Raw genomic sequence first — 22,232 nt, 5'->3', positions numbered from 1 at the left:
CATCCGCCACATCCGTTCGGCGCCATTCCACCCTGCCACCAATGGCCAAGCAGAACACATGGTGCGGACCACCAAGGACACCCTTCGCCGCATGACGCAAGGGGATTGGGAGTACCGCCTTGCCACATTCCTCCTAGCACAGCACAGCACCCCCAGCTCAACGACTGGCTGGAGCCCCGCTGAACTACTAATGGGTCGGCGCCTTGCAATCAGATTGGACCGCCTTCACCCCGATAGAGCTCAGGATGAGGTAGTGGTGGGGGAAGGCAGGAACCCCCGGACCTTTGAGGCCCAGGACCCAGTGTACGCAAAGAATTTTTGGGCAGGCCCAGCATGGGTACCCGCCACAGTCACCAGGGTCACTGGCCCCGTGTCGTACGAGGTGCTAACGGATGGGGGGCAATGCTGGCGCCGCCACTGCGACCAGATACGGCGACGATTCCCAGGAGAAAACCAGGAGGAGGAAAGGTCAGAGGAGTCCCAAGGGAACAGAGGGGCAGTGAGGCCCATAGAGCAGGAGGGGCCAGCAGGAGAGGCAGAATCAGTAAATACAGAGAGGACCCGCGAGGCCGAAAGGACACCGGAACCAGAACCACGACTGAGCGAGCCGGTTGCGCCAGACCAAACAGGCCCATCACAGCCAGCATCCTTGGAACACGAGCCAGAACCTGAACCCCAGACCAGGGAACACCACAGGCCGCAACGCACACGTAGGCCGCCGGCGTACCTCGAGGACTATGAATGCGACCTCCCGGGCAGGACTGGAACTTAGAGGGGAGGGGTGTTATGTACTGAGTTGAATAGGATCCAAACTGAAGCAGTCTGATTGGTCCTAGAACAATAGGATCCAAATTGCAGCAGTCTGATTGGTCCTAGAACAATAGGATTCAGAATGCAGCAGTCTGATTGGTCCTAGAACAATGCAGCAGTATGATTGGTTGGCAGGAACCACCCAATCATGCTCCAGATATAAGTGAATCCACAACCTGATTGGCTTACAGTAGAATTCCAGAATTAACCAATCATGTGCAGCCCATTGTGTAAATAATGTATATAAAGCAGATACTTTGAGGGGACTTTCATTCATTCCTCCTCACCACTATGAGCTGAATAAAGAGCATGAAATCACTTTGCGACTCTGAGTATATTTCAGAATTAAAGAAAGATGTCACTGTTCCTTCATAGCTGAGACTCTCTTGCCAGCCTTGGAAGGCAATACCCATCAAAGTTTGGAAAGATGACCCCCTTCAACTAGTGGGAGAAGTTGTGTTTATGAATCTGCCAAATTCAAATTCTTCTGGTTTCTTATTTCTCCAATCTTAAACCTAGTTCTTCACATTCCACATCAGATTGTAATTCACTCCCCACTTTAAAAAGTCCTCATGAAAATTCACCAGCATTTTGGTGCTATTTTATCCTAATATACACATTTTTAACCCAACCTTGCCTGATTTACAGTTTTGCAAAGCAATTTCCCCTGTACTGTAATGTAATTTTGTGTGTTTTTAAAATTGATATATGCCTTTTAATGCATGTTTTGCCCATTTGTATGCATTTTTGTAAAAAAAATTATTGGCTGGAGAATTGTATTGCAAAATTTTGAAGCAGTGTGAAGTTTGAGCAATAGCTGTGCTTCTGTTCTTCTGTTATTCTGAAAAGGGTGAATTGGGTAGGCTTGCTTTTAAATGCAAAGGAGACCAGGAGTGTACAGAGAACCACCAAAAGGTGTGGTGTGTGTGTGTGTATCTAATAAATAAATAATAATATGACCTGAACTGAATTTCTCTCCCATTCCCTAGAGAGAAGGCAGAGAAACAGTTTGGAGCAAAAAGCCATAATTGGGCGATACGTTTGTTTGACTCAACCACACTGTCAAAAACAGTGAGCAGAACTTTAGAATTCTCCAGAACTCATAACCAGGCTTGATGTAACATGAACCAGATGTGGTGGGCACTGACAAAAGAAAATACAATAATGACCACTCCACACATTAAATGGAGGGTGCCCTTTGCATGGTCGCGCGCAACCCCCTGGACCCTATGTGGCACCATTAGCACAGGCTTGGCTTCGCCTTCCCCAGGTGGGATACCTGGAGGTCTTCGCCTACCTCAGCCAGTTGCCCAATCCCACCTGGTGAGGCGTTGCCACGGTGATCAGGCCAGGTAGGGGGAGGGACCACCCTGCCCACACAATAGGGGGAGGATCTTACCTGGGAATCATCAGTTGGCTTCAGAGCTTCTCCCACCCTACCCACCCTCAGTTAAGACTTCTTTTGCAGGTTAAACTTTTCTCCACAGGTACGCGGGTGCTGCTACATCAAGGTCACTGTTGAAGGGCCGGAAAGGAATTCTCCTGCACTGGCAGGTTTGCCTTTCCCATAGCAAAACGCAACAACTTTGGCGGTATCAGGCCTAGGGTGGAGTCCTTCAGTCTATCTTCCCTGAATGGGGGTGGGGGTGGGGGCGTGTAGCAGTGACCCACACCCCCTTCTCTTTGTGGCGGCGATCCCAGGGTTCCCCGTTAAAGGGGTTGTTTTGAGGGGATGCTTTGGCCGTACGCCTAGAGGTTGTCATTGGTCTCCCCTGTGACGACGGTATAACGGGGGCGGGCTCTCTCTGCTTGAACATATGTTATCCAGAACCAGCCCATCCCCCCACACACTCTGGATAACCCTGATGTTCCCCAGATCCCTGGCGGGATAAACACCCAATGCCTGAGCCAAGTTCTACCCACATCTGAAACATAATAAAGTTGTGGCCAATTTTTAATCCCATAGCACATTGTTTTGAGTCGTTATTCCACATGGGGGCCGCCCAGGGTTTGGGGGACTCTACCTGTCCACGCAAAAGGTCGAAAACAGAAATGCAACAACAATAAAAGTAAAATGAGATTATAAAACAGACTGAAAGCAGGAATTCAGTAATGACAGGGTCTGATCTTAAAGGTCTGGGGCTGGGGGTGGTGAGGGGAGCCCGGAACTAAGCAAAAAGATATACAGTCTTTGCAAGATGTCTGAGGGAACTGATGGATAGTGCTTCATGTATGGCAGAGAGAAGGACATTCCGGAGTTCAGAGGTAATGGTGGTATTCTGTAGGGCACAGTGTCATGGGTAGCATTTATCCAGATGATAACAAACTATTGTACCAGTCTCTACAGGGGCAGGTGGTCCCTCAGGTAACCTGGTCCCAAGTTGTTCAGGGTTTTAGATGTTAACAAGATCATGGGCCAGTAGCTGGTTGGCAGCCAGTGAAAAGTGGTGCTCCACTCAGCATCCCAGAATGGCTGATAAGTAGTGTCTGATCCCTGTTTTTAAAAACACAAAACACAGCTGTTACCCAAAGCTGACTCACGCCTTATGGAAAACACACACGTTCCTGATTAGAGTGTAGAAATAACAAGAAATATGGCACTCTTTACATGAGCATAAAGGTAAAGGACCCCAGACAGTTAAGTCCAGTCACGAAAGACTCTGGGGTTGCAGTGCTCATCTCGCTTTACTCGCCGAGGGAGCCGACATTTGTCCGCAGACAGTTTTTCCAGGTCATGTGGCCAGCATGCCTAAGCCGCTTCTGGTGAAACCAGAGCAGCACATAGAAATGCCATTTACCTTCCCGCCGGAGCGGTACCTATTTATCTACTTGTACTTTGACGTGCTTTTGAACTGCTAGGTTGGCAGGAGCTGGGACTGAGCAACGGGAGCTCACCCTGTTGCGGGGATTCGGACCGCCGACCTTCTAATCGGCAAGCCCTAGGCTCGGTGATTTAATCCACAGTGCCACCCGCGTCCCACTTACATGAGCATAGCAAGAGATTAATTCTGGGTGGTGTACCAGGTAAACAAGTGAACTGAAGCCCTATTGTGCAATATATATTGTGACTGGAAGGAAGGTAAGTCTAAAACGTAAAGTCCCTCTGCACGTATAGAAAACCATATTCCTCTGGATGTAGATTCTGCCCTTTGGGGCTTTGGAGCCAGTTTCCAGTTTTATAAGCCATTTTGGGACATGATTCCAGAGGCACAAAGTTACTCTTTCAGGGGAGGAGAGATCTGATGCAGGGCTTGTAGATGTGCTATCTGCTTCTAGAAATTTATTTTCAGAATGAAAGGTATTTGCCTCCAATCTGCTGTTTGTATACAAAGCAAATATTGCCGAGACACTCACAGGCTGTCTTATCTAGAGCAAACAAAACCCTGTAGCTCTGCATCTGGTATGTCTCACTGCTTGGGGAAATGCAGAATGCACGTGACAATATTACCCAAACCTCCATGTTAAGCGGCTTTGCGAACTATTGAAACTGTTAAGATAACTCCCCATACTAGTACACAAAACTTGTCAAATGAATAGACCAAAAGTACCATTTGTTGGCACTGTAAGCAACATGAGTTGGTACTATACAAAGCACTATGAAAGCATGAGTGCTGTTGCACTCATTTCCTGTCTGTGAGCTTCTCATGACCACCTGGTTGGCCACTATGAGAACAGAATGCTGGACCAGATAGGCCTTTGGTCTGATCCAGGGGTCCCCAAACTAAGGCCCGCTGGCTGGATAAGGCCAGAGGGACTCGTTTATCTGACCCGTGGCGACCCCCGGCGCCCGCTCTTACCGGCACTGCGCTCCGCGGCAGCCCACTTCTGGGTCGTAGGGGCTCCGGAAATAGCTTGTGCACACGCACAAGTGTTATTTGCGCATGCGCGTTATTTCCGGTGCACATCCGGGTCAGAGGATGCCTGTGCACATGCACACAAGCTATTTCCGGTGCTCCTCCTACCCGGAAGTGCTCCAGAAATAGTGTGTGCGCACACGTATGGGCACGCACTCCCTCTCCCTCTGGCCCGCCGCGCAATCGGCACTGGAGACACCAGCCCGAGGCGCGGTAAGTTTGCTGACTTCTGGCTCTGATCCATCAGGTTTTCTTATTTTCTTCAAATAAGGGTGGTGAGCCCATTCAGACAGCCTGTTCTCAGACACTTGGTGGAACCAGACATGTTCCTGAATGCTCTGGGGCATTTTCCAGTGAAGAAATTTGACAATCTTGTTGACAGTCCCCTGGCCTTGCTATAGAAAGATAAAACAGGCAGTTGACATGACCCAAGCATCCTCTCCAGCACTGGCCAAACTATGAAGCAAGCTGGACAGAGTCTAGAGTGTGAAGTGGTCTCACACCAAATCTAACAGAACACTGGTTAACAAATACCTCTGAGTCCACTATGTGGCAATGTGAGCTGTGAAGAAGGCTCACTTTGCAACTTGTGTTACATCTAGTAGATGGCTGGCAGAATTTTTTTGGTAGGTCTGGAGGTTACTGACTCCTTCGGGGAACGGGCAGGTGGGGTCCCTCTGGAACAACAGGGGACCTACCCTGACCAACTGGCTACACGCTTTGAGGATAAACTGCTTGCTTTTGGAGTGACCTTGACTCTGAAGCTGCTGCAGTTGCAGATGAAGTAACCAACGCCAGAGCCAGTGATGTGTTGTGGGATCTGTTTTGACTTCTGCAGCCAGCTGATGTGGACAAGGTGTATTAATTTAAGATTGAAAACATGGGAAATCCAAATCGATAGATTCACTCATCCCATAGATTGATTGATCGATAATTTCAATACAGAATTATTCAAGTATTATGGTCTGGGTGGACTTCATGAGAACCCTCTGCTTGACCCCAAATGTTTATTTAGTTTTATGGTTACAAATCATGTTACAGCTCCATCCTGTGTATCTGGAGTAAACAAGAAGAGATACCATCAGGATCTGGAGGCAGCAAAGAGGCTGTAGGAACAATGACCTCTCATCCTGAGCTGGCCAAGCCCTGCAGGGGTTTTTCCATTGTGATCTTAAGATAGAGGAGAGCCAAGGGCTCTTATATAAACACAAAACTCTCCTGTTCCCCACTCAGACTACTTGAATGAGTTTAAACCTGACTGGACACTGCCTACGTCAAAGGACACGGTTTTTCATTCACCTGAAAATTACTTACACATTGTGATTTATCTGGCTAGGGCTTATTGCCCAAGATTAATTTCTCCCTTGCACCCGTTCCTTTTTGGCCTTTTCGGTAGCTGCTCTTCTGATGCAATAAATAACAGTTGGACCAAGTCTTAAGGACACCACATTATGTTAGAGAAGGGGGAATGAAGCAAAATGTTGTCAGTGGCAAGATACAGTGTTCAGTATCTTAGTGATGCCTTCTTCCGGGATATACCATTCCGGGGCCCTCCAGACTTCACTTTATTCATAATTATTTGTGCTCATGACAGTATTGGGGCAGTTTACACACAATCCTGTTTGCATCTATAGATTCATTTCATTTTATAGCTTCATTTCCAATCAGTGTGGGTCCCGTGACTTCCTGCTGAAACTTCCTGCCACAAGTGTTCTGGGGGTTTTTTTGTCCTGCTTTTCTTGCAAGAGTGCCCCTCCAGATGGCAATAATGCAATAACACTGTGGATCTGGAGATCATGGTTCATTGGGGTGGGGGTGAGAGAGGGGGGAATTACCCCCATGTATGTATGTATGTATGTATGTATGTATGTATGACTTCTACAAATCCTGGTGTTCCCCCAAAGCCTAAATATACCTTCATATTCTGCATGGGTACTGCCGTGTTGGCTATGTAAGGGTTTATGCTTAAAGGAGGAACACTTTATATGATCCCACACTTGTCAATATAGTTTTCCTCTAGAACCATTGCTTCTGAGGGATTGAATCCAGAAAAAAACAAGGACCATGAACCCAAGAGGTACTTAACATGGGTCCTAAAGCAACATGCCCTGTGGGGATTTTGGATTCCCTCATCACAATTTGCTTTTGAAAGCTCCCCACATCCCAAAGAAATTTTCCGTGGGGCCTGGGGGCTATAGTTGAAGAAACCAGACTAGATCAACCTTCAGGTTCTTGGGATCCTAGTCCATGCTGCTCACTTAATCTTTTAAAAAACACAAAAACACCACCCTAAATTCTTTTATTATCTGCAAACGTGCAAGACTGCACTCCTTCTGTAGGAACTATGAGACAGAGGGGGTGGGGTGGGAGAGGGCCAGGAAAAGGTCATTGGAACTATTAATAGTCTGGAGCCCTTTCCTTAAGAAGAAAGGCTAAAAGCACCTGGTTACTGACAGCTGAAATGCTTAATGTTTTCCCACTCCATTAAAAATGAAGACTCATCAACTGTACTTCTAAAGAGCAATTTGACAGTGGAGCCAATGCCTCAGAGGGGTGGTGGGCTCTGCCCTCAATGGAGGTCTTCAAGCATTGGTTGGAGAGTCATCTGCTGGGAATGCTTTTGGTAGACTAGAAGGATGAGGGCTCAGTGGTAGGAAATGACTATTGATCAGTGAGGATTAGGGCTGCTCACTTAGTCTCTCAGCCTTACCCACCTCACAGGGTTGTAGTGAAGATAAAATGGGGAAAAGGAGAACCACGTTCACCACTTCAAGCGCTTCAGAGAATATAAATATAATAATAAATGTGAAAATTGGATGGAACAGACTTATGAAGGCATGGAAAACCGATGTGGAACCCCTTCTTCCAAATGCTTTTCACGTATTACTCTTACCCCACCAGGCAGTTGAGCAACACTTTGATAATGCTACCTACCCCCTTCTCCAAAGGATCCCTTCCCACCTCCACCCCTGAGCCCCTGTTCTCCCCATTCAGCTCTTGCGTTGAGGAAGTTTGTTTCACCTTCTGAATCCAAGTTCCCCAACCTGGTGCTCTCCAAGAGATTCTCTCCTATCAGCCCCAACCAGCATGGCCAGTGGCGCAGGGCTGGTGGGAGTTTGCAATCCAAAATATCTAGAGGGCACCAGGATGGGAAGGCTGTAATCTGGACAGCTGAAGTATTTCAAAACATGTATCATGAACACATCTGTAACTCAGCCAATGATTGAGAGTGGACTCATTTCAATCAACTCAAGGTGGGGCTAGAGATGCATTAAAAAGTGCAGTTCAGTGGGGCAAAGCCCCACCAATCCTCAACCTCCTGGCAGTCAGCCTCACCTACCCACGCCCTTACTTGCAACCACTCATGGGGTTGGCTCTGCCTTTCGTTGACTCTGGTGCCAGCTACTATTGGTCTTGCTGCCTTCTGCTCCACCAGTCCCAATGGGCATCAGCCACCACTGCCTGAGGCTCTGTGGGTGGGTGTTTACCCAATTTTGGTATAAACTAGCAAAAGCATGATTTCTTCCAAAATCTCTGCGCTCTAAACCTTTATTGGATACTGTATCTCAATTTCTGACAACAATCAGGGCGATCTAAAACACGGATGGGGAACCTACAGCCCTCCAGATGTTGCTGGACTACAACTCCCATCATCCCTGACAGTGCTGAGTTGGCTGACGGGAGTTGGAGTCCAATGGCATCTAGAAGGCTACAGGTTTCACAACCCCTGGCTCTGAAAGGTTATCTAAAGCTGCATCTATCTTCACAGGCACACAACCAATCAATCAAAGAGATTTGTATGATTGGGTAGGCCTTGACACTCATGCAACAGCATGTGATGTCTGCAAGTCTTTACATTACCAAATATTCCACGTAGCACACATTTATTGTAATAACTGGTTGTGGAACAAGCATTTGCATGCAGAGGCCACATACTGGGCAGTGCAAGCTCCTACAGTATAATTATTGTCATTTATAGCACCACCCGCAGTGTGCAATTATCACCCTGGAACAGACCTCATTGGCTCAGAGGCCAGGATGGAATGTTCTGCCAGCTGATCAGACTGTGAGGATAAACAGCTATTAGCTGCCCTTCACAGTGATTGACATATGTTTGCAAAAGGCCTGGAAAAACTTCAGTCAAGCGAACTTCTAAGGAAGAAACGAAGATGGATGGTGGATGGGTGTGGATCTGGGGCTCAAACCGCCCACAAACTCCCATCATTTCAGGCTACAACATTGCTTCTTGAACAACTGGAGGCTGTGTGAGTTCAAAATTGAGACAGTCCCGGCACCAAGGGGAAATAATAAGTTTTTTGCTGCTTTGGCCCTTGCTGAAACATAAGGAAGAAAGTATACCAGACCTCCTTTCTTTTTCTTTTTTTTAAAAAAGTTTGAATCAACTGAATACACAACGTAAGCTACTTTAAAACATCTTTGTATTCAGAGAACTTTATTCCAAACAACAGTGCAGAATTGACTCAAATTAAAGTCATCAGTGGGTCCCATAAAATTTGGATTCCGCAAAAAGAAAACAGAAAACAGAAAAAGGAAGAAATCAGGTGATACAATCACAGCTGCCCCACCTAAGAGCCTAAGGGTGGAGCTTAAAAGGAAAGTAAGACTTTCCTGTGCCTTCCATCTCTGAAAGCTGAGACTGCCATAAGGATCCCACCTTGGCCCATATATTCTGAAGGAATCTTCCTAGTTTCAGTAGAGCTGGTTATGAAAGGATACAAAGGACCCCCAATTTAAGCAACTTTAAGGGAACTGGATTATGCCATTTCAGACTGCAGACTTTTCCTCATCTTCTTTTTGATCTGTTATCTTTTGCTTCAGTTCTGGATGCTCTGGGAAATTCATGAGGATGAATGATCCAACACCCCCAGGGATGTTTTCCCATCTTTCTTCAGAAAGGGCAGTTTGGAGCCTCAGCTCAGTGGCAGTTCACTTGGTCACGATCCTGCCCATGAAGTAGACACTGTACACCTCCTTGATGTCTCCCTTCACATTCAATATGGCTGATCCATTCACAGGCTGGTTGGGCTGCAGAGACAAGATGGAGGGAAGCGCTAGGCAGAAATTGCAGGCAGCCCAGTGGACAGAAATGCTAGCCCTGCCTCCCCACTGACTTCTTTATGTTTTCTGAACTACAGCTCCCGTCAACCCTGACCACTGGTCATGCTGGCTGGGGCTGACAGATTGCCTGGAGGGCCACAGGTGCTCCAGTACTGTTATAAAGGGTGCATAAATGTCACTCACCCCCTCCCCACAACCAAATAGATTCATCTAGAGCAGGAATGGGAGACTTGTGACCCTCCAGATGTTGCTGAAATACAACTTCAACCATCCATCAGCACTGGTCTTGAGGAGGATTCCTCCTTTGCTTCTTTTAAGGCAAGGGGTAGGGGAATTCCCCATTGGCACCAATAGGATCAGGAGGGAAGGAAAGAGTTAAATTCTCCCCATACCACCTGCTGCAGTCTGGAGAATTATCAGCCTCCACATCAGATGCTACTTGCATTAAAAATAAAAATTGCATGTTATATACAAAGCTGCTTGTCGTGTTCAGTTTGGCCCTGAGTGTCTACTATAAAATGACTCTCATGCTTCACATGGACATATGAAGATGCATTTTACAGAGTCTGACCATTGGCCCATCTAGGCCAGACATCTAACTGGCAGTGGCTATGAAGGATGTCAGGCAGAGATGTTTCAAGCCTGGCTATGCAAGATCCTTTTAACTGCAGATGCCAGATGTTGAACATGGAATATTCTGTCAGCTATGCTGGTGTTTTACCTAAGCCTCCTTTGCTTAACAGGGAAACTGACCTTATAAAAAACTTCCCTCCTCGTATCCTACTGCTTGGGGAAGTATAATACAATAGCAATAAATAGCACATTTTAAAACTTGCAACATACATTTGATCCAGCAGGGGGCACCCAAGAAACATTGATGGTTTTGGTTTGCCCACGCTCAACGCTTCCTTTCATAGGATCGACTGTGAATCCTTTTAGCTGAAGAAGTTGCATGTTTTCCCAGTTGAATTCTACATTCTGCAGAAACAAAAGGTTCACAACACGCTGTCAGACACTATGGCTGATGAAACCTCATGGCACAAAACATGCCTGGGTGAATAAGTGAACATGCCCTAAGATCTGCTCCCCATTTGTAGAACTAATTCAAACCGGGATTCTTTTTTTAAAAAAAAAAGGAAGGGAAGAGACCATCTCAATTTTTCCAAGTATCCCATAATAAGGTGAATCTATAGCACTGATTTGTGCTGGTGTAAAAAAAAAAAAAATGAACACCAGCAATTTCTGCTCCCATTTTTGTTTGTGCATGAATTCTCTGACATCCCTAGACACAAAGATGTGCAGAGCTGGACTCTACATGCTGGTTTGCCAGGGTCTGTAAGAGAACGATGGGGTCTCTGCCACTGCGTCTGACATCAGACCTGACCTATACCTCTATTTCCCTGTTTCTTCTTCGCAATTCTCCTGCAGGGAAACAGTGGTGGGAGTTTTCCCCAGGTGACACATACCAGGGTATTGTCGCTCCCTTTCTCAATGTGCCTCTTTTACCTATGCTAGCAAAATGGTTCATGAGAAGGAAGGCCAAAAATTGCAGAGAGACTTCCAAGGGTAGAAAACGACTGAGGGAGATGATTGGCTTTTTCCTACAACTTGAGTCCCATCCCTTCCAAACAGTGTTAACACACTCCTTGGAATATGGCCCATGTTTCCCAGAAAACCACTGTGCTGGGTCCTCTAAGGGTGAGGGTGTTGGGAGCCACTGACATATGCCTGGTCCCTATGGCTCCTGCACCTTCTTTGATGCAAACTGAGTGCTTCGTATCGCGCCAACTCTCAGCTCCCGAGTGGCTGGGATAACAAAAGTCTCTGACTGTACACATTCCAGGTTCAGAAGAATGGAGTTTGTAGCCTTGCCGCTCTCTGCAGGAGAAACAAATCCAGTTGTAATTGTTGGTGGGGCAAGAAGTTGGTAAAAACACATACATATACACTCCCAAACAGTATTAATTGGGATTGTACAGGGACCATAACTACTGCCACTGGTAGGGATAGACAAATTTGCCAATTTCAGTTTGTTTGTTTGTTTCATAAAATTTATACACTGCTTGGTTTAATAAAAAAATTCTCAAAGTGGTTTACCAAAAAAGACAATGAAATTATCAGTAAAAACAACTAATTAAAAATATAAAAATCAGCAATAAACAAAAACAGATTAAAACATACATCAGCATTCTACATGGTGCGGTAAGTTAATCTAAACATGCTTCTAAAAATGAAACAGAGATTCATCCATCAATATGGATGGGTTTAAGGTGGGCTACCTGCTTTGGCTGCTTCTTCAGCCATAGATGTAGTTACGGCCAGTGACTCAACGGGCACATCCAGCCGGTCACCTCCTTCCACATACATTATGTGGTTCCGTGCTGCCCCTTTCAGCTGGATCACACGGATGGTTTCCTAAAAAGATTATCGCAGCCTAATGTTTATTCCACTTTACTGCAACAGCCCTTGGTAGTTTCGGCAGCAACTCTCTTTGCAAACAGCTTTGAGGGTTTTTTTTTTCTTTAAACAATTAAGTGGTCTGGAAATTAAGTGGTTGCTTTTGGGCAACCATTCAAAGCTCTCCATCAAAGTTCAGAAACTTTGTAGAAATCCAAATGAAGTTTGCTGGGGTTTTTTAGTGGCTTTGCAAAAGGAAGAGTTATTCTTGTTGCTTTTCCAGGGTATTTGAGAGTGCTTTGCCCTTTGGCCTAGTTAACACTAGATGCACTCCTCATTCATCACCAATGTTCCTTCATTCACCGGTTCATCTTAAAGTAGGGAAGACACTTTCACAACTCAGTCCTTGAGGCCAGTCACTTCTGTTTGGATTGTGCCACACATAGTGTACCAAGAACCAAATTTACAAGAGCCTTAGGAACATAGGAAGCTGTTTTACACTGCATCGGACTCTCAACACCGATTGGAGGTGAGTCTCCAAGCTTTCAAGGAGTCTTCCCTGGCACTTGCTACCTGGAAATGCTGGGGGTTGAACCTGGAATCCTCTACATGCAAAACAAATGCCACGCCACTCAGCCCTGTATTTAAGATACAGGAACAAAGGAAGCTGCCTTATATAGCTAGACCATATTGGGTCCACCTAGCTCAGTGATGCCAATACTGGCTGGCAGCAGTTCTCCAGGGTTTCAGACTGCAAACACTCCTAGCCCTACCTAGAGATGCTGGGGATTCCAGGACACTAGCAGGACCTGAGCAGAACTCTCCCCTCCTGCAGTTTCCAGCAACTGAAGTTCAGAGCCCTACCTGAGCCAATCTCACCTTGCCAAAGATTAAAATGTGGAGGCAATCGGAATAATATAGGCTCTCATGATCAGGGCTGAAGGTGATGGTGAACTCCTGACACTTCTTGAAACCGATGGTGCCTTGCACGGGAGAGACGCTGAACACACTCAAACCACTGTAATTTTGTGTACCTGGGAAAGGATGGAAACACAAACTGGTAGGAGAAAAGCAGCTGGAGAGCCCCATCTGCTTGGCCAATATTTTCAGCACTCTGTTCTACAGGAGAGGTAAAAAACCCAGCAGCAAAGCTGGAAAAATCTGGATGATTAAAAGTATTAAGCTGGAGCCTGCTGTCAAGCTTTTAAAAAGGTATAAGAAAGAAACACACAACACACATACACACGGCTTAGGGAACTAAAGTACCACAGATTAGAACAATTCAAAGCAAATATTGAACACAAGGCTTGTCACCTGGCCAAGGAAGCCCTATCTGTTTTTAGTTTATTAAGTAAAGCCGGATAACTATGCATGTGAGAAAAGATTACTTAAGATTTCAGCAGTCACAGCTGTCTTCATCTTAGAGGAGAGATCCTCATTCTTTCCTATGCAGGTAGGAATGCCTATGAAGATGGTGCTTGCAAATAGTTGTATTAAAAGTAACCATCTAAAAATCTGCTGCTTAGTTGATCAGGGCCATTTAAACACCATTGCCTACATTTTGTTAACTCCAACTCCATAGGCTTTCCCCCCTCCTTCATCTGCCGTCCAGCAGCAGCTATTCCATTCATCTGCTGCGGAGAAGAGAAGCAGGGCCAGCCCTTTACCCTTTCACGCTGCACCTTCCAGATTGTAAATCTGAGGGCAGGAACTGCTGCAAACTGCTACAGTTTGGCTTTTGCTAAAACTTATGCTATACATCTCACTATCTGCTCTGACCAAAATGAAAACAGTTATTTCTTAAATTAATTTCAGTGGAAAAGGAATGTCAAAAATGATGCAGAAAATAATGTAATTATTTACGTTATGTTCATGGACTAAAAAAAGGATGCCGGGTGATTGTGTGATTTCTGTTCCTGAACTCAGACAAATGTGCAGATTGCGGCAATTTCCACTCCTGGTTCCGAAAGAATTATCCAACATCCCTACTTACACCGTGTGGCTGGAATTATAAACAGCAACTGCGCCTACTCTTAGAATTACTTTCACAGAATATATACAGATCCTGATCAACACAGGATTGCTTTGAGTAAGTCCACAATTATCTCCATCACTTCCATCAATTAATATTCAAAAGCATTAAGAGCAATTATTTACCAACTACGTCTGCTTTCCCTGGAGATTCGAGGAAAGGGGGAATCTTTGACTGTTCTCTCTCTCTGCTTGGTGAGAGCGAGTCAAGAAGGATATTGTATTTCAGGGTCAGATTCGAAGTGTTCTCTATCTGCAAGAGACCAATCAACCAACGGCAGAGTCAAAAGCTGTGTTCCTGCAAACTGACTTCAACCTTTTTCTGTGGTTGTCTTTCTGCTATATCAATGCATGGGCACATTTATATTAACAAGGAATCTTGATTAATAATAATAGCAATCAGCTACAGCAGCCTTATACCACCTTCAAGTATACCACCTTCAAGTATTCTAAATGCTTTGCGTGTGTGATCTAGTTGTAATCCTTACTCTGTACAGAAGTGATGGAGAACCTGTGACTTTCTGAGTGTTGCTAGACTCCAGCTCCCATCAGCCCCAGGCAGCTTGGGCCAAGGATGATGGGAGCTGCAGTCCAGCAACAGCTGGAGGTCCACTAGTTCCCCACCCTTCCTGTGAGGTAAGTAAGTATTATTATCCCACAGGCTGCAGATGAGGGGACAGAGGCTGTGGTTTGCCTAAGGCCAGCTAGTGAGTTGTGAAGCAGAGGTGGGATTCAAACTGGGGGTTTCTTGATTCATAGCCCAGTGTCTTAGCCACTAATTCAAGGCATTGTTTGCTTTGTCCCTGTAAAAAAAAACATATAAATACACTCGTTCTGGTCATCACTTGGGATTTGGAGCATACTTTCTCCTGGCTTTTTACAGTATTGAAAAGACAGCTGTTTATTCCAAGCCTTGGCCCTCCAGATGTTTTGGCCTACAACTTCCATGATCCCTAGCTAGCAGGACCAGTGGTCAGGGATGATGGGAATTGTAGTCAGATGTTTGGGTTCCAAAGAATGTTCGCAAACCGGAACACCCACTTCTGGGTTTGCCGTGTTTGGGATCCAAGGTAAAACTGTACTGCTTTTATTCACGTGCGTAATTTCTGTTCCTGACCTCAGACGGACCGTCTATTTCCATTTCTGATGGAATCCTTCAACATCCCTATTCACAGTGCAGTTGTGATTTACCTTGAAAGTGGCAGTGGCTGTTTCCTTAGCAAGAACATATCCCATGTCGAATACATCTCCTTCCACTGAGCAAGAAATTGAAGGGATGACACCCTGGCCTGTCAGGGTAAGGGTTAGAGTGAATTTCCCACTACGGATCTCCAGCATTTCAAAGTACTGTGGGATAAATCATCATTGGTCAGTAAGGATAGTATTATTTCAGGTGGCATGAGCCACCTAAGGAGCTCAATAAAAGCTGAGTGTCAGTGTCACCTTCCTGATATTTAGGGGCTACTGATAGTAAAGTGTCCACTACGGATGGCTAGACCCATTTGTCTCAAAGGGGAAGGGACTAAGTCCCAGTGGGAGCATTCGCACTTGATAACATTACATCATTCTCAGGGCAAATTGTACAGAAGAAAACCACTAGGGACAGCCATGTTTGTTTTCTGTCCGCTTGGACTAATGAGCAAATGGGGGCACTGACCCACCAGTGCTCTGCCTGTTATTGGCTCTGGCTCCACCTGGCTTTCATTTGAATGTGTGATATACTTAAATGTACATACACATTTCTATTTATATATGCATATTCATTCTTTGTTTTAATATGTCTGTCTGTTTGTACTTATAGTTAGTTGAACTGATTTTTTTTTTTGTATTACTGTCATCAGAGTGCCAAAATAACCTAGCTGGCCTTGTAGCCTGACTTTGAGGGGAACCGTGTCTGCCAGTTGCACTGCCTCAGGCGGCAAAATTTTTTGGCCCTTCCCTGTGCACTTAACATGTCTGCCCAGCGTTAACAAGCCAGGCATACATGATCTGAGCGCAGACTCTGCTAGCATGCTAACACAGCATGTATTGTGGGACAGGGCATGTGACAGGTATATTTAAGCATGGTGGGGGCATGCAGAACTCATGCACGATTAACCACCTGTCATGAAGTCTGCGTCACATATAAACCGGACCTTAAGATAAAATGGGTACGGAGGAGAGTATGCCAGGGCTGCAGAACCTTTTTCAGCCAGAGGGCCACATTTCCTTGTGGAGAACTTTCCAGGGGCCACATTCCAGTGGTGGGCAAAGCCAGAGGTAAAAAAAAGGGGGGGAGCAATGGCTGTGCCTCTTACCTTTGTACATAGGCAACATTTCAACCACTGAAAAGTCAGATGTTCTACACTCACACACACAACCCTACCTCCATCTTTCATCCAGGTAAGGAAGAGGCATTAGCATAGTTCAAAACCCATACATTTATCCAAGCTATCCTAGTTCAAGGACACATCCTCAAAGAATTTCAGCAGGCCCAGGGAATGGTGTGGAAGGGGTTGTGGCCTGTGGAGAGTTCTGAGGATCAAATAATGAAGCCTGGAGGACCGCAGTTGATTCCTGGGCTTGAGGTTCTCCACCCTTGCAGTACGATCCCCTTGGAGGAAAGCTGGGACACCAATGAAATAAACTAAACCAATTCTTTGTTTAGAGACTCACTGTTGTGTTCTCCTCTGGGCAGAATGAGATGAGAAGAACGCGGGATTCACCTTCCTCCAGTGTCCAGAAAGGATTTAGCACCGTGAAGGATCCAAAGGGATTCAAGAAGGAATATCCCAGCTGAAAATGACAGCTCAAGGAAACACAAGTTTAGTGGTAACCAAAGCAACCACTCCACCCCCCAAAAAGAAAAGAAATGGAGACAGCCATGGCAATCTGTTACCTAGGGACTATTACAAGAATTAGCAAGCATGGGGACTTCCCTTCAGATATTACCTTATTTTTCGCTCTATAAGACGCACTTTTCCCCCTCCAAAAATTAAGGGGAAATGTGTGTGCATCTTATGGAGTGAGTGCAGGCTCCATGGCTTCAGCGAAAGCAACGCGAAGCCTCCAGAGTGCAGCGGGAGCGCTCCCACTGTGCTGCAGAGGCTTCACTTTGCTGGAGAGGCGCTGCGCAGCGCCCCTTCAGCGAAGCGGGAGGAGAAATGGAAGGGGCTCCGTTTCTCCTGCCGCTTCACTGAAGGGGCGCTGCACAGAGAGGGAGAGAATTTTTTTTTTCTTGTTCTCCCTCTCTAAAACTAGGTGCGTCTTATGGCCGGGTGCGTCCTATAGAGCAAAAAAATATGGTGATTAGTATTTGCCAGAGGACTGAATTCATCTACCATAGCCTGGTTGGGTTGCCATGTGTTGCCTAACTACATACAGGGGCACTTCCGGCTACATAAAAGACTCTGGGCACAGGCTTATGATGTACACTTGCATAAAATCTGCAGCTGCTAATCTAGATCTGCAGATGCAAACACTGGTTTCTGAGCAACTTAAGATGGAGGGGTGAATCGGTGTTTCACCGGCACTCTGCTTTGCAGTATGTTGAAAAACCTTGTAAGCAAAGGAAGAGGCCTAATTATTATCAGCTTGTGGTTACATGGAGGTGGGTTTTTTCACTGATGGCACCGGTGGTATGGAATGCCTTCCTTGCAGATATAAGAGAGGCCCCATCAATATTAGCATTCTGCTGGCTCCTGAATACATGCATACCTGTTTAGGGTTCAAGCATTTTCCTGAACATTAACTTCATGATCTAATAGTTTTAACTGTTTTTTTCATTGCTATGCTTTTGTTCTGGCTTGTTTCATTGCAGATATTAGCTATGGATGTACGTTTTCATGAAATTGTTTCACTGTGTATTTTAATTACGTATAGATTTTATAATTGATTTTACACATGTAAACTTCTTAGAAGCCATTTTGGCATGTAAATGATGTATACATTAAAAATAATAAAATAAAATAAAAGTGGAAGGAGCAAGAGATCGACAGACAAGCATAAATGACATGGGGCTGGCTGCCCCTCCACCAGGCCACACCCTAACACCTCAGATTGCATGCCAAGAACAATATCAGATGGTGGACAGCTGATATGCAGGTTGTAGCAAAGTGCCTCATCTATTTCATTTATTTGCAGATTTATAAAAACGCTTCGCAACAGGAAGTTAAGAAACTATGGTAAAAATATACCATACTTTTCCGTGGTAAAAGTATATACCATACTTTTCCGTGTATAAGACTAGGGGTTTTTTTTTACTAAAAAAAATGTTAAAAGGGAGGGGTAGTCTTATACACAGGGACAATCTCCCCCCATTTTCTTAATTTTGGGTCCCCAAAATTAGGGGGCGTGTGATACATAGAAAAATATGGTACAGGATATATAAAATATCATCTTACTTTATGTTCCCTACCTCAAGCGGGCTTACCCACTATTGCTGCTGGCAGTGACAAGCAAGAATGTGATCTGTAGCTGATGACTCTGAGATCCCTGGCATTTTAATTTACCCACAATATCCCAACACAAAGGCCTTGTTCAGGTAGTGGGCACAGGACCCCACCTGCTCAGCTTCCAACCCATTCCATTGCTGAGTGCAGAAGGTCTGAAGGGGCCTCCTATATCCAGATGACAGGGAACACTGCCTTTTCAGGGTTCCAGATTGTGTTGGTTTCAAACAAATAGATAATATAGCCCCTTTCAATCCTTGCCCACTCAGCACAGGAAATTCAGTAACTGAGATGTGCTCTTATAAGATGCACCTACTATTCCATTGTCTCCACTACAGATACAAACTGTTCCTGCTCCTCAGGAAACCCCTGGGAACAGTAGTTCTCCAAAGCAGTGGAGGAAACCTCTAGTGATTCTCAACTCTCTCACCAAACCATAATTTTCAGGATCCGCGGGTTGCAATCATGCCAATTCAATGGGTACCCAACTTAAATTAGTAGCACAGGTATCTCCATAATATACCGTATTTTTCGCACCATAGGGCGCACCGGACCATAGGGCGCACCCAGTTTTTAGGGGGGGAAATCAAGGGAAAAAATATTTCCCCCCCCCGCCCCAAAGAGCAGCGTACAGGCTGCACACAACCTCTCCCTGCCAGAGGGGTTGCGCGCAGCTATGGAACAAGCTGTTTTGGCTTCCCCTTTAGCCCCGTGCAGCCTCTACCTCCTGGGAGAGGCTGCGTGAGGCTAAAGAATCCATAGCCCCGTGCAGCCTCTCCTTGCCGGAGGGGTTGTGCGCAGCTATGGAAGAAGGCAAGGCAGCGAGCGGGATGGATCCCGCTCGCTGTTTTGGCTTCCCCTTTAGCCCCGTGCAGCCTCTCCTTGTCGGGAGACTCTGCGCAGGGCTAAAGAAGCCATAGCCCCGTGCAGCCTCTCCCTGCCGGAGGGGTTGCGCGCGGCTATGGCACAAGCCTGCATTCGCTCCATAGGACGCACACACATTTCCCCTCAATTTTTGGAGGGGAAAAGCTGCGTCCAATAGAGCGAAAAATACGGTAATATTCTAACCTGTGACTTTGAAGATGGAAGTATATGTGGGTATCCTATTGTGTTTATTTTGGAATATTTGGAATACTTCACCCCAAATAGCAGAAGGTGATTCCAGTTGATGTCTTCTACTGAGCAGCCACAGATTTTGGGAACAGAGAGGGGATGATTCAAAGCAAAGGATACAACCAGCTGTTCTTGAGAGATGTTATGTAGCTTCACTTCTTTCTTAACTGTGTGCCCTGGTAAACAAGAGAACCTCGCATTTACAAAGGTGAGCCACCCAGAAAGCATCTTTATTGGACGGCCATACAAATAAAAACAAACAAACAAACAAACCAGGAAATCAAGCCAGTGGAAGTCTGTTTTAAAAATCCACCCAGAAGCCATTCTCATATTATTCCAGAAAAACAACAACCCCCCCCAAATAAAATAAAAAAATCAAAGAAGAATTCTTAAGATGCTTTCAGATGTTTCAGTAGGGAAGACAGAGGTCCAGCTGTTCCATGTGTAGAACTGGGACACTTTTTACAAGTGCCACACAATGTTTATTTGCTACATGCAAGGAACTGACCCTTTAGTGTTGCAGCACCTACTCTTTGGAACTCCTTGTTCATTGACTGTTTAGTTTTCAGCACCTGCTAAAACTTTTTTTGTTTAGGCAAGTCTACCAACACATGCAATTTTTAGCATGTAATGTTCATGACATGCATTTGTTGCAAAACTGCTTTAATTTATATTTTAATCAATGTTTGATCAATATTGATCAATGTTTATGTCAACTGAGTTTTTTAACATATGATTTTATTGGCACCTACAAAAATGTTTATTAATTTTGAATATAAGAACAAACATACAATCAGTTACAGTTTCCCCCTGCTCCCTCCCCATAACAACCCCAACTACGTATTAGCATTTTAAATTATTATTATTTGCATTTTTTATGGGAAAGTCTTAGAGGCTTTTGGTGATTAGGCAATGGTATAAGCCTTGTTAAATAAATACAATGTGGCTGCCAATGCCCTTTTAGGGACAATATATGGTTTGAGCCATGTCAAGAATCAGACTGTGTGTGTTCTAAAGTTATCTAGTGAGTTCACAGTAAAGGCAAAGACTCAAACAAGGGAGTCCCTCCTGATTCAGCACTACAGCCCCATCTGTGGTATACATTTATAGCACTATCATGTCACTTTAAACATTCCTAACTCTCTACAAGGCTCAAGACAGATCTGGCTAATGGGTGGATTTTATGTTTTAAAAAGTGGGGGAGCAGCTTGTGTAGCGATTAAACCAACTCAGCTCTTTACTGAGGATTTGGTCTGGTTTATTTAAGGAGCAGTTATATGAAAATGACCGCTCGTCTGATATTCATCCTGATTTGCTTTGCGGGGTACTTACACATCGGCCCACTAATCATTTGTTCACTCCACAATTCTCAATACATTTCCCTGTCACTTTCCAAACCACTTTTGTTTTTTTAAAGTGGAATTGTTGTGCCAGGTCCTTTAATTCACTTTAACTGCACAAACCTACAGTTCCAGTTAAGTGTTCCAGTCCCTCCTGCAAAATGTTTACAGCCTGGAGATCACCCCATGTGTTTCCCAAGGGTCATCTAGTCCAACCCCCTGCAATGCGGAAATCAGAGCTAAAGATTCCTTGATAGATGCCCATGCAACCTCCCTTTAAAAACCTCCAGTGAAAGAGTTCAGCATCTTCCAAGGTCTACTGCACCCTTCTACACTCCATCTTAAGACTCATGACATATTTTTGCTGCTTTAACACCGTTCTAGCAAGAGGGTGTGAGGAGGCTTGGTTCCATACCTACGGCAACATCCCCAAAGTTGAAGACTGTTCTCCCATTATTCGAAATCACCATAAGAGCAGGCGCTACGGAAGGACAATGCAGCTCTAGGTACAAGGTAAAATAAGGGCTACAAACACACACAAAAACAAAGAAAAATGATGATTGCTCTCAGAATATATAAGGTATTTGGTTGTTCCAATATATGGACTGCAAGTCACCCTAGTGTTTTATTCAAGGTCTCAAGTACAGTATGTGCAAACATGGCTTGAAAATGGGAGGCATTGGAAATACAGTTTTCTTGAACTTGAAGGCTTGTGCACCAATATCTGATATTTGGGTTGGGCTAAAAATGATATTGCCCTAATATGGATTTTGAATCAGCAGTAGAATTAAGAGTCTAGAAGGTATGAAAAAAGAACTTTTCCCTTTGGGCTAATGGTAGTATAGAGTAAAGGGAGGGGATTTTTGCTGGGACAATAGTGGGAGGGGAGAAAGGGCTAAACCTCTCCTCCTCCCTCATGGCTAAGTAGGGTCCATTAATTTCAATGGATCTACTCTGACTGGTTCTTAATTATGGATTGAGAATCATGACTACTTTGGTCCTCAGTTAATCCTGACAACAACAAAAACATGGTGCCCAAATTTATGTGCTTTCCTATTTTCTTTCTTTTTCTGCATCGTATTTATTAGCCTGCGGCCGGGGACTGAGATTCCTTTCTTAATCTTTGTATGGTGCTGAGGAAACTAGGAACTTTATAAATAAATTCATGAACAACAACC

General features: G+C 45.0%; 1 protein-coding gene and 1 long non-coding RNA gene across 2 annotated transcripts in view; one reads left to right on the top strand and one right to left on the bottom strand.

Annotated features, from left to right (window-relative positions):
- Positions 1 to 22,232, top strand: part of LOC308591208 — a 186,575-nt gene that overhangs the window by 29,810 nt on the left and 134,533 nt on the right. The gene's annotated exons all lie outside the window — the stretch shown is intronic.
- CFAP74 (cilia and flagella associated protein 74) overlaps positions 9,422 to 22,232 on the bottom strand; it is an 89,299-nt gene continuing 76,488 nt past the window's right edge. The window contains exons 30-39 of the mRNA XM_081202256.1: positions 21,470 to 21,579; positions 19,835 to 19,890; positions 16,827 to 16,946; positions 15,363 to 15,518; positions 14,298 to 14,424; positions 13,020 to 13,174; positions 12,023 to 12,158; positions 11,494 to 11,621; positions 10,587 to 10,721; positions 9,422 to 9,710 (exon numbers count right to left, since the gene is read on the bottom strand). Coding sequence (XP_081058382.1) covers positions 9,612 to 9,710; positions 10,587 to 10,721; positions 11,494 to 11,621; positions 12,023 to 12,158; positions 13,020 to 13,174; positions 14,298 to 14,424; positions 15,363 to 15,518; positions 16,827 to 16,946; positions 19,835 to 19,890; positions 21,470 to 21,579 — 1,222 coding nt within the window. The 3' untranslated portion in view covers positions 9,422 to 9,611. The remainder of the gene's footprint in view (positions 9,711 to 10,586; positions 10,722 to 11,493; positions 11,622 to 12,022; positions 12,159 to 13,019; positions 13,175 to 14,297; positions 14,425 to 15,362; positions 15,519 to 16,826; positions 16,947 to 19,834; positions 19,891 to 21,469; positions 21,580 to 22,232) is intronic.

This window comes from Podarcis bocagei, assembly GCF_964188305.1.
Source record: "Podarcis bocagei genome assembly, chromosome: 7".
NCBI classification, from domain to species: Eukaryota; Metazoa; Chordata; class Lepidosauria; order Squamata; family Lacertidae; genus Podarcis; species Podarcis bocagei.
Note: the sequence above shows the minus strand (reverse complement) of the source record. Positions and strands in the feature narration are given on the sequence as shown.